This window comes from Tamandua tetradactyla, chromosome 10 (genome assembly GCF_023851605.1).
Source record: "Tamandua tetradactyla isolate mTamTet1 chromosome 10, mTamTet1.pri, whole genome shotgun sequence".
NCBI lineage: Eukaryota > Metazoa > Chordata > Mammalia > Pilosa > Myrmecophagidae > Tamandua > Tamandua tetradactyla.
The window spans coordinates 4,219,784-4,237,393 of NC_135336.1; the positions used below are offsets into that span (position 1 = coordinate 4,219,784).

The window sequence follows — 17,610 nt, forward strand, 5'->3', positions numbered from 1 at the left end:
TACCAACTGAAATTCTCCAAGTTCATTTCGCTAATGTCAGTTCATATCAGTGAGACCATACAGTATTTGTCCTTTTGTTTCTGGCTAATCTCACTCAGCATAATATCCTTAAGGTCCATCCATGTTGTTACATGCTTCCTGACTTTATTCTGTCTTACAGCTGCATAATATTCCATTGTATGTATATATCACAGCTTGCTTAGCCACTCGTCTGTTGATGGATATTTTGGCTGTTTCCATCTCTTGGCAATTGTAAATAATGCTGCTATAAACATTGGTGTGCAAATGTCCATTTGTGTTCTTGCCATCATGCCCTTTGAGTAGATACCTAGCAATTTTCTGTAATATTGCTGGATCATATGGCAATTCTATACTTAGCTTCCTGAGGAACCGCCACACTATCTTCCACAGTGTTGTACCATTTTATTACCACCAACAGTGGATAAGTGTGCCTCTTTCTCCACATCCTCTCTTGCACTTGTCATTTTCTGTTTTATTGATAATGGCCATTCTGGTGCATGTGAGATGATATCTCATTGTGGTTTTGATTTGCATTTCCCTAATAGCCAGGGAAGTTGAGCATCTTTTCATGTGCCTTTTGGCCATTTGTATTTCCTCTTCTGAGAAGTGTCTGATCATGTTTTTTGTCCATTTTATAATTGAGTTGTCTGTCTTTTTGTTGTTGAGTTGAACAATCTCTTTATGTATTCTGGATACTAGACCTTTATCTGATATATCATTACCAAATATTGTCTCCCATTGTGTAGGCTATCTTTTCACTTTCTTGATGTAGATCGTTGATGCACAAAAGTGTTTAATTTTGAAGAGTTCCCATTTATTTATTTCTTTCTTCAATGCTCTTGCTTTGGGTGTAAGTTCTAGGAAACCACCTCCTAGTATAAGATTGATAAGATATTTCCCTGAATTTTCTTCTAAAAGTTTTATGGTCTTAGATCTAATGTTTAGGTCTTTGATCCATTTTGAGTTAATTTTTATATAGGGTGTGAGATATGGATCCTCTTTCATTCTTTTGCATGTGGATATCCAGTTCTCTAGGCACCATTTATTGAAGAGACTGTTCTGTCCCAAGTGAGTTGGCTTGACTGCCTTATCAAAGATCAGTTGTCCAAAAATAAAGTGTCAATGGTGGAGAGATTCCAAACAGAGTCAAGAGGTTATCCTGGAGATTATTCTTACACACTAAATAAATAATACCTTGTTAGTCAAGATGTAATGGAGAGACTGGAGGGAACTGCCTGAAAATGTAGAGCTGTGTTCCAGAGCCATGCCTCTTGAAGATGATTGTGTAATGATACAGCTTACATAATGTGATGTGTGATTGTGAAAATCTTGTATCTGATGCTCCTTTTATCTACCTTATAAAACAGATGAGTAAAACATGTGGAATAAAAATAAATAATAGGGGAACAAATGTTAAAATAAATTTAGATTGAAATGTTAGTGATCAATGAAAGGGAGGAGTAAGGGGTATGATATGTATGAATTTTTTCCTGTTGTCTTTTTATTTCTTTTTCTGAATTGATGCAAAAGTTCTAAGAAATGATCATGATGATGAATATGCAACAGTGTGATGATATTGTGAATTACTGATTGAATATGTAGAACAGAATGACTGTAAGTTAAGATGTTTATGTTTGTTAGTTGCTACATATCTTTTCTAATTTTAAACATGAAAAAAAAATTAAATTAAAAAAAAAAAGGTCAATTGTCCATAGATGTGAGGGTCTATATCTGAACACTCTATATGATTCCATTGGTCAGTATATCTATCTTTATGCCAGTTCCATGCTGTTTTGACCACTGTGGCTTCATAATACGCCTTAAAGTCAGGTAGTGTGAGGCCTCCAACTTCATTTTTCTTTCTCAGGATATTTTTAGCTATTCAGGACACCCTGCCCCTCCAGATAAATTTAGTTATTGGTTTTTCTATTTCTGAAGTAAGCTTTTGGGATTTTGATTGGTATTGCATTGAATCTGTAAATCCATTTAGGTAGAATTGGCATCTTAATTATATTTAGTCTTCCAATCCATGAACATGGTATGCCCTTCCATTTATTTAGGTCTTCTGTGATTTCTTTTGACAATTTCTTGTAGTTTTCTTTGTATAGGACTTTTGTCTCTTTAGTTAAATTTATTCCTAAATATTTTCTTTTGGTTGCAATTATAAATGGAATTGTTTTCTTGATTTCCCCTTAGATTGTTCACTACTAGGGTATAGAAACACTACAGATTTTTGAGTGTTGATCTTGTAACCTGCCACTTTGCTGTACTCATTTATTTGCACTAGAAGTTTTGCTATGGATTTTTCAGGGTTTTTGACATATAGTATCATATCATCTGCCAATAGTGAGAGTTTTACTTCTTCCTTTCCAATTTTGATGCCTTGTATTACTTTTTCTTTGTTTAATTGCTCTGGCTAGAACTTTCAACACAATGTTGAATAACAATGGTGATAGTGGACATCCTCGTCTTGTTCCTGATCTTAGGGGGAAAGTTTTCAGTTTTTCCCTATTGAGGATGATATTAGCTGTGGGTTTTTCATATATTCCCTTTATTATGTTGAGGAAGTTCCTTTCTATTCCTATCCTTTGAAGTGTTTTCAGCAGGAAAGGATGTTGAATTTTGTCAAATGCCTTTTCTGTATCAATCAAGATGATCATGTGGTTTTTCTGCTTTGATTTGTTGATATGGTGTATTACATTAATTGATTTTCTTATGTTGACCCATCGTTGCATACCTGGGATGAATCCTACTTGGTCATGGTGTATAATTCTTTTAATGTATTGCTGGAATCGATTTGCTAGAATTTTGTTGAGGATTTTTGCATCTATATTCATTAGAGAGATTGGTCTGTAGTTTTCTTTTCTTGTAATATCTTTGTCTGCCTTTGGTATGAGGGTGATGTTGGCTTCATAGAATGAGTTAGGTAGCCTTCCCTCCTCTTCAATTTTTTTGAAGAGTTTGAGCAGGGTTGGTACTAATTCTTTCTGGAATGTTTGGTAGAATTCACATGTGAAGTCATCTGGTCCTGGACTTTTCTTTTTGGGGAGCTTCTTAATGACTGATTCAATTTCTTTACTTCTGATTGGTTTGTTGAGGTTGTCTGTTTCTTCTCGAGTTAATGTTGGTTGTTCATGCCTTTCTATGAAGTTGTCCATTTCCTCTACATTGTCTAGTTTATTAACATAAAGTTGTTCATAGTATCCTGTCATTACTTCCTTTATTTCTGTGGGATCAGTGGTTATGTCTCCTCTTCCTTTTCCGATTTTATTTGTTTGCATCCTCTCTCTTCTTCTTTTTGTTAACCTCACTAAGGGTCCATCAACCTTATTGATTTTCTCATAGATCCAACTTCTGGTTTTGTTGATTTTCTCAATTGTTTTCATGTTCTCAATTTCATTTATTTCAGTGGTTATGTCTCCTCTTCCATTTCCGATTTTATTTGTTTGCATCCTCTCTCTTCTTCTTTTTGTTAACCTCACTAAGGGTCCATCAACCTTATTGATTTTCTCATAGATCCAACTTCTGGTTTTGTTGATTTTCTCAATTGTTTTCATGTTCTCAATTTCATTTATTTCTGCTCTAATCTTCATTATTTCTTTCCTTTTGCTTGCTTTGGGGTTAATTTGCTGTTCATTCTCTAGTTCTTCCAAGTGGACAGTTAATTCCTCAAATTTTGCTCTTTCTTCTTTTTTGATATAGGCATTTAAGGCAATAAGTTTCCCTCTTAGCATTGCCTTTGCTGCATCCCATAAATTTTGATATGTTGTGTTTTCATTTTCATTTGCCTCGAGATATTTACTGATTTCTCTTGTAATTTCTTCCTTGATTCACTGGTTGTTTTAGAGTGTGTTGTTGAGCCTCAATATATTTGTGAATTTTCTGGCACTCTGCCTATTATTTATTTCCAGCTTCATTCCTTTATAATCTGAAAAGTGTTTTGTATGATTTCAATCTTTTAAAATTTATTGAGACTTATTTTGTGACCCAGCATGTGGTCTATCCTTGAGAATGATCCATGAGCACTTGAGAAAAAGGTATATCCTGCCTTTTTATATATGTTTTATATATGTCTGTTAAGTCTAGCTCATTTATTCTATTATTCAAATTCTCTGTTTCTTTTTTGATCCCTGTCTAGATGTCCTGCCCATTGATGAGAGTGGGGAATTAAAGTCTCCAACTATTATGGTAGCTGCGTCTATTTCTCTTTTCAGTGTTTGCCTCATGTATTTTGGCGCATTCTGGTTCAGTGCATAAATATTTATAATTGCTATGTCTTCTTGTTGAATTGTTCTTTTTATTAATACATAGTGTCCTTCTTTGTCTCTTTTAACTGTTTTACATTTGAAGTCTAATTTGTTGGATATTAGTATAGCTACTCCTGCTCTTTTCAGATTGTCATTTGCATGGAATATCTTTTCCCAACCTTTCACTTTCAACCTATGTTTATCCTTGGGTCTAAGATGCATTTCCTGTAGACAGCATATAGATGGGTCCTATTTTTAATCCATTCTGCCAGTCTATGTCTTTTGATTGGGGAGTTTAATCCATTTACATTTAGTGTTATTACTGTACAGGCAGTACTTTCTTCTCCCATTTTGCCTTTTGGGTTTTATATGTCATATCTAATTTTTCTTCTTTTTACCTTTACTGATAGTCTTCATTTCTATACTGTTCTCCATACCGCTCTCTCCTGTCTTTTCATATCTGTCTCTAGTGCTCCCTTTAGTATTTCTTGCAGAGCTGGTCTCTTGGTCACAAATTCTCTCAGTGAATTTTTGTCTGCAAATGTTTTAATTTTCCCCTAATTTTTGAAGGACAGTTTTGCTGGATATAGAATTCTTGGTTGGCAGTTTTTCTCTTTTAATAATTTAAATATATCATCCCACTGTCTTCTCACCTCTATGGTTTATGCTGAGAAATCTACACATAGTCTTATTGGGCTTCCCTTGTATGTAATGGATTTCTTTTCTCTTGCTGCTTTCAAGATTCTCTCTTTCTCTTTGACATCTGACATTCTGACTAGTAACTGTCTTAGAGTATGTCTATTTGGATCTATTCTCTTTGGGGTATGCTGCACTTCTTGGATCTGTAATTTTAAGTCTTTCATAAGACTTGGGAAATTTTCAGTGATAATTTCCTCCATTAGCTTTTCTCCTCCTTTTCCCTTCTCTTCTCCATCTGGGACACCCACAACACACATATTCATGTGCTTCATGTTGTCATTCAATTCCCTGAGTCCCTGCTCATATTTTTCCATTCTTTTCCCTATATATTTTTTTGCTTGTTGGATTTCAGATGTCCCGTCCTCCAGTTCACTAATCCTATCTTCTGCCTCTTGAAATCTGACATTGTAGGTTTCCATTGTTTTTTTTCATCTCTTCTACTGTGTCTTTCATTCCCATGTTCTGTGATTTGTTTCTTCAGACTTTCAATTTCTTCTTTTTGTTTATTCCTTGCCTTCTTTATATCCTCCCTCAATTCATTGATTTGATATTTGATAAGGTTTTCCATGTCTGTTTAAACATTCTGAATTCATTGTTTCAACTCCTGTATCTCATTTGAATTGTTGGTTTGTTCCTTTGAATGGGCCATTTCTTCAATTTTCCTAGTATGATTTATTATTTTTTGCTGGAGTCTAGGCATTTAATTACCTTAATCAGTTTATTCTGGAGATTGTTTTCACTATTTTTTTTCTTCTAGGATTTTCTTGCTGGATGACTTTGTTGTCTATCTGTTCTTTGACATTCAGTTCAGCTTATTCTAGTCCTCTAGATTAGGTTTTGTTTAATAGATCAGAATTTTTCAGTTCTTCTTTTTTTGTTTCTTGCCCTGTCTGTATGTAGCCTTTCCTCCACCCCTTAGGAGGGTCTACTTAGGTATTATAGACCCCAGAGCAAACTGGTCACCTCTCAGGAGGAAAGAGTCATCTGAGGCAGTTTTCCTGAGGGTGAAACCCAGTAGATTAAAAGGCTTTCCTTTGAAGTCTCTGGACTCTGCGTTCTTCCTATCTTGCCCAGTATGTGTCACTTTTCTGCCCGCAGGTCCCACCAGCATAAGGTGATGCAGTACCTTTAACTTCAGCAGACTCTCCCTGCTGGGGGCACGGTGGAGACAGAGGAGAGGTTGTAGGTTGGCTTTAATGCTTCCCTTTTCCAGACCCTGGGGTCTGAATTCCTTGAGAGAGGGATTCCATCTGAGCTGGGCTCCACTCCTCTCCTGAGGAAGGCACAGGCTCCAGAGAAGCTCTCAAACAAGCCTGTTTCTGCCTATACTGGGGCAGTGGAGCCTGAGAAGTCTTGCAGCTGTATTCAAAGAGTAATAAATCCATAGAAACAGAGCCACAGAAGAGAAAAAGAAAAATCCTTTTCGGAGCAGGACCCTGTTCCTTGGGTTTGCCAATCAAGAGCTTAATTTGGTACATTGCTCTGTGTATCTCCAGGTCCTATGTGCCCCCTCCTTTCCTGCAGGGCCCAGACCTTTTCAGATCCCAAAAAACCTGTTCTTTTTCTTTTTTCTTTTTCTGTCAACCCTGCCCCCTCTGTGCCGGGGCAGAAAACAGTGACCTCTGCTTTTACTCAAAGTTCAGCTGAGCTTGGAGCCCATTTTTAGTGGTCAGAATTTGTTAATTAGTTCCACAATTGGCATTTGGTTGGGCTCAGCCCCTGTTGCTGGTAAAGTCTCTTTCCTTTCCCTTCTGGGAAGCAGCCTACGGGGGAGGGGCGCTGGCCACCCGGCTTGGGGAACTCACGGTTCTGGGGAGGGCTTGCAGCCAGACTGTTGCTGGTCCAGACTGGGTCCACACTGGGGTATGCTTTGTGTCTGGTTACTGACGTGGCCCCAGCAGTTGTTCTGTACTGCTCCTGTCTATTTGCTAGCTGCTCTAGAGGACAAACTAAATCCCACACCTCGCTAAGCTGACATTGGCTCTCCTACTGTTATTAGGAGTAATTTTAATTTTAAAAATTTAAAAATTAATTTTAAATAAATAAATTTAGTAGATTTAAATGCTAGTGATCAATGAAAGGGAGGGTTAAGGGGTATGGTATGTATGAATTTTTTTCTGTCTTTTTTTATTTCTTTTTCTGAATTGATGCAAATGTTCTAAGAAATGATCGTGATGATGAATATGCAACTATGTGATGATGTGAATTACTGATTATATATGTAGAATGGAATGATCATATGTTAAGAATGTTTGTGTTTGTTGTTATATATATATTTTTATTTTTAAAATATACATTTTTTTAAATTTAAAAGTTAAAAAAATTAAAAAGCTATTCTAGATTAAATGAAAGGGGGAAGACCATCTGCTTGGGGCACAGAGATCAAATCCCATGTGACGCAGCTGTTCTTCCAAGCCATAGGAGAAATAGAGTCCCCACCAATCTTTTCTACTGCATTTTACCAAGTGCCTTATACATATTTTGTTACATAATAACCTGAGGTCAATATTATTATGATCTTCCTTTGCCCAAGAGAATTCATATTCAGAGTGGTTAAGTAATTGGAAGAGCTGGCTTTGAACCCAAGGACTTGGATTGCCTACGTGATGCTGCTCCAGTCAATACTCTGTCCAGGCTGGCCACCCCATGTCCATTGACAGGAGACTTACCTGTAATCCTCCCCAGTTGCCCATTGTACATCTCTCCAACAAACCCAGATATGTGGGCTCCTAGACTTACTCCAACCATATAAATGTTGTCAAGAGAAGCTCCATATACCTAGAATTTCAAGAGATCAGCATTATAAATTGTGAGGGGCCTAGAAATTGCCATTTGGAGACATTTCCTAGCTGCTGTCTTTGGAGAAACATTTCTCAGTGCCATTCATCCACTCTCTTATTTAAATGTCACAGCACCCTTGTAAGGTCTCTAACTCCCCCATCCCCACCTCCTACCATCATCCCACCCGCACCTCCCTGGGGTTTATTCAGACTTGCAAAATGGTCCCCCTGGGCACTACAGAAAACACTTGGCTTTAAATCTCCAGATACTGGGCCAGTTTCAATTTGGCCTGAAATCATCTAAGAGAATATCTCTCTTACCAACATTTGGTCAATAAATTCTTTCAAGATTTTTGCCACTTTTCTCGTCTTACTAGAAGCATGGTTGTATATTAAAGTTGTAGCTCCTCGATTCCAATCAACAACAACCACATTCATGTCTTCCACAAAGAGCAGCCCCTCTACCAAGTCCTCCATCCAAACTGGAGGGGATCCCATGGGCCTGAATCCATGGATGATGAAGGTGGTTTTCTTGGTCACATTCAAGTTCCCGAAAGCTGTGGAGTTGATGGCTTGTGCACAGGTCTCATTTTTCCTTGTGAAGAGCATCAGTCTCACGTTCAGTCCTGTACCAACCACTGCACTGTGAAAGCTCAGTCTGGTAAACTGAAGACATGTTTCACCTGTGTCTGAAAATAAAAATTGGATGGTATTATGACAGTTCTTTCCTTGTTTGGGAATCAGGTGAGGGCTGTCCTACACTTGCTGGGCTTTTTAAAATATTCCTGATGGTATGGCGCAGGAGGCTGGATCCAGTTGAATGAAGTTGCAAACCCATATCTGATCCAGAGATCATAAGTATTGAGCCCTGGTATTTTGTACACATTAGCTTCACCATTCTTCCCAATCCTATCCTCCTTTAAAGTCTAACCTCACAGTCACCTCAAGGAAGCCTTCTCCCACTCTCCCAGCTGTAAGTAATGTCCTTCACCTCAGAACTCCCCGAACTGCATAACAGTATGATGAAAACACATTCAGGGTTGCATTATGGATATATACGTACACGCATGTCTATCCTTCTAGACCACAATCTCCATGAAATGGTGTCTTATAATCCTGTGTATCCCTCACAGTACCCAGCACTTGGTAGAGGACTCAGTAAATATCCACGGTGAGCTGAGTCTACATCATTCAGATGCCCCTTTCCCTATCTGCCTGGGTCAGCAGTGGAGAATGTACCTTGTTCTGCCCTGAACCTTTCTGTACCATCTGAAACTATTGATCACTGTGGCCTTCCTTGAACTCTCTCCTTTTTTGCTCTTTCAAGCACCATCTTCAAATGTTCATCCTGTTGAGCAGGCTCTAAGGATAGCCTTTGGGAAAAGGGAGGGAGGAAGATAAGATGAACCTGGAGTATTTTATGCCAGAACATGCTTTAAAACATGTCATAGAGCATGGCGGAGCAACGGTGGCTCACTGGCAGAGTTCTCACCTGCCATGCCAGAGACCAGGGTTTGATTCCTGGAGCCTGTCCATGCCAAAAAAACATATTACAGATACAAGTGCAGCTCAAAGGGGCTCCCACAGGCCCAGTTTGAGACAACTTGAGCACCAAAATAAAGGACAGTGATAAATTATGGGCCTTTGGGAAAAAATTAGGAATCTATGATTTCATAACAAATAAATAGATACACAAACAGATAAATGGAGGAGAGGGGAGGACTGCTGTTTACATTAAAATGAATGTTGACCGATAAAAGTAGAGGCAGTGCTGGCATTGAAACTTGTCATTTTGCAACCATAAAGACTGGCCAGGAAAAAAATCACGAGTGGATGTAAATCTGGGTGGTGACAGGATTTTGATGAAGAGCATAATATTTATATGGTCTTGAAGTATCTCCTACAGACTGCTTATTAGTGACTAAGGAAAAAAATAATGACAATACAGCAGAGAAACTGGACAACACCTTGATCAGGTTATCAAAATTAACATCACTGGGAGTATTTGTAAAAATAAAAAATAAAAATGCACGTCTCCAATGAGGGGCAGATGACATCATGTGCCCCCAGCTGTAATGCCCTGAGGACTCATCTCCCATGTAGTGCTCCTGTAGGGAATGCATCACCTTGTAACTGAGAAGCTACGATTTAAGGGATGATTATAATTACTAAATCCTTATACGAATATTCCTTTTTACCTTCTGGTAAATTAAAGTAGGCAGGAGGAAATACCTGAACTCTATTTCACCTGCTCTGATACATATTAATGATTGTAAAAGCCCTTATGTGCCTTTGTGATTGTAAGAGCTGTTACTCCCTTTATCTGGTCATTTTCTTAAAGTAACTTGTAGGGCAAAGGCCCTAATGCTCCTGAAGAATTTAAATTTGCCGTTAGCTAGTTTCAGCCCTTTACACTGGTAAATTGTATGGTTTAGACTCGGCTGATAACTCTGCTTCCCTTCCTTTCAGCCTAATTGTGACTACTGAAATAACTCTGTCACCTTTTCTGCTCAGAACTTTCTATTTGAAATTGTAAGAACTCATCCTCCCTTGTTAGAATCCATAAAAACCTTGAGCCCCCCTAAACTTGGGGAGACAGATTTTTGGACCACTAGGCCATCTGATCTCCTGCTACACGCCTAGTAATAAACTCTTTCTCTCTCTGAAACCCCAGTGTCTCAGGAATTGGTTATTTGAGTGCACAGGCAAAAGAATCCACCACCTTTGTCCAGTAACGACCTGAATCTAATAATGAAAAAAGCCAGGCAAACACAAAATGAGGAATATTCTATTAAAAAAAGAAATCTATATTCTAAAAAAGGTCAGTCATATAAAACAAAGAAAGAATGTCATAAATTCATAAATGTGGAAATGTTCTAGATTAAGGAAGACTATACAGACAGAATAAATAAATGCAATACACTGTCCTAGACTGGATCCTGAGGTAGAAAAGACAAAATGTTGTAAAAGACATTAATGTTTTTTGTCAATTGACAAAATCAGGATATGGACACTGAATTAGATAGAAGTGTTGTATCAATGCTAAACTGAGGTTAAAAACTGTACCATGCCTGGAAAAGAATAAAAACTTAGGTCCTACCAGACCTGCACTAATTTATTGGGTCCATCAGGCCCCTTATCACTCCTCAGACACTGTCTTTCTCTGTGTTTCCTAAACAGTACAGACATCTGTGTAGCAGATTGAACACCAAAGTAAGCTTCCAAGTTGGCTCTGTGATTAATTTATTCTGTGACTTCCATAAGCTTCAGTTTCCCCATTTCACAAATGGGAGTAGGACGAGTGGGCCTCTAATATCTCTTCCATCTCTGAGGTGCCCCACTACTACTGCATCTCTGCAATGGGTGGCCCCAGGATTTTTCCCAGGCGTCGTTTATTCTTTGTCTTTTAGATTTCTTTCAGTGATCACAGGGTCTCTGACAGTCAGTGCCTGATGAGTCTCAGGTCATGAATTTAAGCTTCGTTGGTCAACAGAAATATTTACTTGTCTCAGCCCTGCAGGAAAGAGTTGAGGTCAGGATACTAGTGGTTCCAGGTGACCTTATTGAGGAATATCGAATGGTATATCCAATACATACAATAAAAAATGGATATAGATAAAAACCTCAAATGGGAAGATGTAGCATGTAGACCAAACTACAACAGGGTAAACTCCCAATTGTGAACATCTGGGAAATAAATGATGACTATTTCAAGACTTAGATTTCCCACTACCCAAGATTTGCAGTCTAGTTATGACCCAGCTCAGCACCTATATCCATAACAATGTGTTTCCACAATGGCAGCTAAGAAAATTTTAAGAACAGTCAGCAACTCCAATGAGCTTTTCTTTCAAGGACTCCAAAGTATTAATTATGTAAGTATTGGTCCTTATGATCCCACACAGATGTGGAGATGAGGTTCTTCATTTGAAAAATAAGAAACGTTTTAAAGGATTTATCTTAGATTATAGATTAAGCCAGGATTTGAATAAACTTTAACAAGCCACTTATCTGGGTTTTGAATGGGTTATACATTATCAGAATGTCTTAAAGTAGTAGAGAGAAATTCAGAAGATTCATTAAGAAACAAGAGGACCGAGCTGGTCTAAGTGTCAGAATCCTCGCGTAAACGCAGCAGTCCATTTGCTCATTAGCTTTATTTCAATGTTTTCTGGAAACGTGGCCAGGTTGGACGAAGTCTAGATCTAACAAAATGACTAACACCAATTCCAATGTGTGTTCCTAGTTGTGTAAAAAAAAAAGTTTTCACTTCATGATATTACCTTTTAGGTCAATTCAGAATATGGCCTCCTTAAGACAGACCAACATTTAGAATAACATGATAGATTTGATATGTTAAATTTCAAAAGCAAATCATAAAAAATTCACATATTTATATATTAAAAAATGGCTAGAATCGCATATACTGATGTTTTACATTTTGTTACTATGGTAGGTTTATAATTTTCATTTTCTTTTTTGGTTATCTATATTTTCAATTGGTACATATAACAACATGGATAAATTTCATAAATATAATGTTGAGCAAAATAAATCAGTGCCAAAGAGAACGTACAGCAAGACTCCATTTATTTAAAGTTCAAAAACAGGCAAAGCTGATCTATGGATGTACAAGTCCAGATTTTGGTTACCCCTGGGCAGAAATGATGTAAGAGGGAGCTTCTGGGGTATAATTAATGTTACATTTCTTAACCTGGATGCTGGTTACACATGTGGGTTCACCAAGAATGTTCATGGAGCTGTACATTTATGATGGATATACACTTTCTTATTTGTATGTTTACATCATTTAAAAAGTTACTTAAATTAAAAGCAAAACAAAACTGAAAAAAAACTGTACCATGGTTATATCAGAGGAAAAAATGCTAATTCTTAGGAAATATACCAGAAGTATTTAGAGATAAAGGACCACAATGAGAGCAACTTGTTCTCAAATGGTTCAGAAAAAAAGGCATTATGGATGGATGGATAGCTAGATAGCAAATGATAAAACACATGTGGCAAAAATGTTGATAATAACAAATTGGTGTAAAAGGCTTATGGGTGTTCTATGCAGTATTTTTATTCTGGTAGGTTGTCTGCAAGTTTTAAATTATTTCCAGAAAAAGTTCAAATAAAAAGAAGAAGGCAGGCCACAGTGGCTCAGTAGGCAGAGTTCTTGCCTGCTATGCCAGAGACCGGGTTCGATTCCCAGTGCCTGCCCATGCAAATAAGGAAAAAGAAGAAGAAAGGTGGAACAGGGTCATATCAGTGGTAGACAGAGAGGAAGGGAGGCTGTGAGTCTGCTAACAGGAGATGAAAGTAGTGAGGATTGCTCAAGACTTTAGCTCAAAAGGGAGCAGGCGGGTGCCAGGGTAGTTCAGTGGTAGAATCTCACCTGCCATGTGGGAGACCTGGGTTCGATTTCTGGTCCATGCACTTCCCAAACAGCAAAACAAACAAACAAAAATTCAACAAATGGTACTGTAATACTGGGATACTCACATGGAAAAATAATGAAATGTGACCCCACCATATAGCATACAAAAAAAAAAAGGGAACAGGGATTTAAAGTAAACTAAACTAAAGGTCAATTTGCAGGATAAATGAGGAGGAACGAATGGATAGGAATGAAGGAGGACTTTGGGTCCTCGGGCATTGAGGCAGAGTATGAGGTTTGCAATGTTATATAAGGCCTTATTCAAGAGCCATGACCACATAAAAGTTAGAAGTAAATCTCTAAATGAATGTTGGCATCCAGACACCGACTATAATGATTGGGAAGACTGCATAATTTCGAATTTTGAGGATGACTTAAAACTGTTTTGTGACCCCCCCTCCCTCACCCTGCCTGGCTGAGAGAGAACAGCCAAACAAATAGGATTGAACTAGAGCTACCAACCATCCCCACCTCCAAGTGGGAAATAATCCTTTGAGATATTCTGGAGAGGAGACAAGGAATATGATGGCTGGGCCATTCTTGGGAGGGAAAGAAAGAGGAGGCTCGGAACTTGCAATGAATAGGCCAACAGAAGGCAAGAGTGGGAAGCATCAATTATGTAGTTAGAATTCCTCTAATAGGAACCATTTCCTATTAGAAATAGGGACCATTTGCCCTGGGGTCCTTATTTCCAATGGCTCTGCACTTGCACACCTCGGAATTGATCCTCCTTTATTCTGGGTCTCAGAGTAACCTCATCCTGGGGTTCTTGTCTATCCTTGGTAACCTGGGCCCATTCATGTAGGCAATTATTCAATACTTCCTGCACAGGTTCTGGTACTCAGAGGTGAGTGCAGTTCCAAAATAAAGTGAGAAACAGAAGCCCAAATAGAAGGTTTCAATGTAAGAAGATGAAATCCCTCACCCTATACAAGAGGTGGTTAATATTTATTGAGCTCCAGACTCACACGTTCCTCCTTCTACTCTTCACCATGTAAGTAGCATGTGCAGTGAGACAGGTGCACATTGTAAATATTTTCTCTATCTGCTGGCACCTTTCATGTCTCTCTCTGTAGGTTGTGTGCTCCTAGAAAACACAGACTAAAACTCATCTGGCTGCTTATAGAGCAAGTCCCAGAGCAGACTGTTTAATTAGTCATTTCATTGAACAGGAAGTGTCATAGGGTAGGGCTCAGCCTGACATCTTGGTTATCAGTAGAGCTGGGTTGTGCTGCTGACTCACCTGATGGCCCGGGGAAACTATGTCATTGTTCATTTGCCACCTACATGCCCAAGAGATTACTACTTTCAGAGAGTAATTATGAATGGGGTCATCCTGGGGAATTCAGGGATCCCTATCTAAAAAAAAAAAGGGGGAACCATTTAATTGCTAACCCTACTCATTTTGAGCCAAATGAGGAATATTAGACCGGTGTGTCACAAGTCACATGCCTGAGTCCTTGAAAGATTCAGAGAGGAGTCATGAACTTTTGAGCAAGAGCTACTTTTCAGCAGCAACTGCCAATTTTAGTATCTATGGAATAGTTAAACCAACAACCTTTTTACTTGTTGAGCCCTCATTAGAAGCCCTTAAATCTGTTGTTGATGGGTATGAGGGGCAGAACAAAGGATATATATATATATATATATATATTTTTTTTTTTAATTGTCACAAGATTTATAAAACTTAATACTAGTGATAGTTGCATAACCCTGAATATCCCAAAATCTACTGAATTATATACTTTAAAAAGATGACATGGTATATGAATTATATCTCAATAAAGCTGTTATTTAAGCAATTACCATAAAGTAAGCTGTTTAAAACAACTTTTATCATCTCACAGATTTGTAGGTCACAAATCTGGGAACACCTTATTTGGGTTCTCTGCTTCAGGGTCTGTGACTCCAGTGTTGGCTAGGGCTGTGGTCTCATCAGAATTTTTTTTTTTTTTGGTGCATGGTCCAGGAATCGAACCCAGGTCTCCCACATGAACGGTGGGCATTCTAACCACTGAACTACTTGTGCACCTGTCTCATCAGAGATTGACTAAGGACTGGTTCACTTCTAAGCTGCATCAGTTTGTTGACAGAATTAATTTACTTGTAGCTGTTGATTAAGTTCCCCATTTTCTTGCTGGCTGTCCACCAGGGGCCACCCTCAAGTCCTAGCAGTGAACAGCAGTCTCTTGCCATGTGGTTCTCTCTACAGACTGTCACAGTATGGAGGCTTACTTCTTTAAAGCCAGTAAAGAAGAGTCTCTCATCTCAGTTAGAGCCCATTCACTCTTTTAAGGTCTTTCACTTGATTGAGTCATTTCCATTGGTTTGTTAAATCTGTTGGAATGCAATATACCAGAAATAGAATGGCCTTTATAAAGGGAATTTATTAAGTTACAGGTCTATAGTTCTAAGGCCATAAAAATGTCCAAACTAAGGCATCCAGAGAAAGATACCTTTACTCAAGAAAGGCCGATGGATCCAGAACACCTCTGTTCGTGGCAGGCATCTGCTGGGGCCTTGGCTTCTGGTTTCAAACAGCAGAACAAAGGATATTTTTTTCATGTAATAGAACCACTCTGATTTTAGATGTTTTTTAAGTATGTTGGTTATTTTGTAATGGTGCTGTGCCTGGGCGAAGTCCATTGTATGTTTTGACTGGGAAAAAGAAGGTTTCCCTGTTCCTCTCTCTCTCAGTACTACTATGTAAGGGCATTCTACTTATTATCTCTCATTCTCAAAGAATATGTGTAACTCATTCCTCAAGAATTTATTTATTCTAGGTTCTGGGGTAGGAGGCATTTTAGAGGAGTCAGGACTTATGAAAGAAAATACACAAGTATAAAATTGCAACCTGTGAAAAGTGTCATGTAAAAGAGATAGGGTATAAAATGAGAACTTAAAAAAAGGTGGGGGGTTTGATCTGGTCTGCGGATCAGGGAATCTTCTTTCTCTTACATCACTGGAAATAATGTATCTAAATGCCAACCATGAAGGATTCCTTTTGCAAATTATAATTTCACATTGAGGGGCAAGTTCAAGTTCCAAAAAAACCACTGAACTTTAGGCTTCATAGATTTTTTTCCCTTTTATTTCCTACACTTAATGTTTCAGGTGTTATATCCTTTTTCATTTTAATGTACCCCTTTTGCCTTGAAAGTCTATCAAGTGATAGTATTACCATAACTCGGCTTTTAGTTTGCATTTGCCTAGCATGCCATTTAAACCTTTTTAACCTTTGAATCCCTTTGTATTAGAGGGGTCTCATATACAGTATCCAGTTGGGCTTTATTTTATGACCTAATCTGAGATATTTTAAAAATAAGTGAATTCATCTCATTGATATCTATTGGTATAATGGATATAATGAGTGTGACAGCCATAGAAGTACCCCACTCAGATCTACCTTTAAGCGAAGCTGCTGCAGGGAGCTCAGTTGAGTTAACTGGTCTCCAGTTGCCCCACAAAATTCACTGAAGCCGTGGCTGCCCTAGGCTGCTCCCAGACAACGACTGACACTAGGGGGGTTTTACACCAGGCCACTCTGACTAATGCAGGACTTCTCTGATGGGCAACTTTGACTTGGGGACTCCCTATCAGTTCTGCTGAAATATTCTCAGAACCATGTTTGGAGCCCAAGGCTCTTCTCTGCCCAATTCTTCCTTTCAGTCTCTTTTAATTAGGTGTCAGACGTGCATCAGAGTGGAAGCCTCTCTCCCTGCCCTCTCCTCCTCGTCCTCCTCCTTTATCCTTCATGCCATTTTGGCATCTGCCTTTTAAAGAACCCAAACTGACACAACTGGATTTAGTACTATAATGCTAATTTTCTGGTTTTAGTGTTTTCTCAGTTTACTATCAGGTACTGCACTGGTACTGAAAGGATTATGTGCCCTAGAGAAGCCATGTTTTAATCCTGATCCATCTTGTGGGAGCAACCATTTCTTTTAATTCCTATTCAGTACTGCGGGTTGGAAACTTAATTAGATTATCTCCCAGCGATGTGACTGGTCCAAATGTGGTATTAACCTTTGATTAGATGGAGATGTGACTCCACCCATTCCAGGTGGAGCTTGATTAGCTTACTGGAATCTTTTAAAAGAGGAGGCATTTTGGAGAAAACTTCAGAATGATGAGAACCACAGGAGCCCACTCAGTCAGATACCACTGGAGATGAAGAAGGAAAACGTCCCTGGGAGAGCTTCATGAAACAAGAAGCCTGGAGAGAAAGCCAGCAGACCATCGCCATGTTCACCACGTGCCTTTCCAGTGGAGAGAGAAACCCTGCACTTCATCAGCCTTTCCTGAGTGAAGGTGATCTCTTCTTGGTGCCTTAATTTGGACACTTTTATAGACTTGTTTTAATGGGGACATGTTCACAGTCTTAGAACTGTAAATTTGCAACTTAATAAATTCCTCGTTTTAA

At 38.5% G+C, this 17,610-nt stretch overlaps 1 protein-coding gene across 3 annotated transcripts in view; it reads right to left on the reverse strand.

The window, feature by feature from the left end:
* Positions 1-17,610, reverse strand: part of LIPH (lipase H) — a 70,154-nt gene that overhangs the window by 34,760 nt on the left and 17,784 nt on the right. For all 3 annotated transcript variants that reach the window (XM_077117792.1, XM_077117791.1, XM_077117790.1), the window contains exons 2-3: positions 8,069-8,436; positions 7,637-7,745 (exon numbers count right to left, since the gene is read on the reverse strand). In XM_077117792.1, coding sequence (XP_076973907.1) covers positions 7,637-7,745; positions 8,069-8,356 — 397 coding nt within the window. In that variant the 5' untranslated portion in view covers positions 8,357-8,436. The remainder of the gene's footprint in view (positions 1-7,636; positions 7,746-8,068; positions 8,437-17,610) is intronic.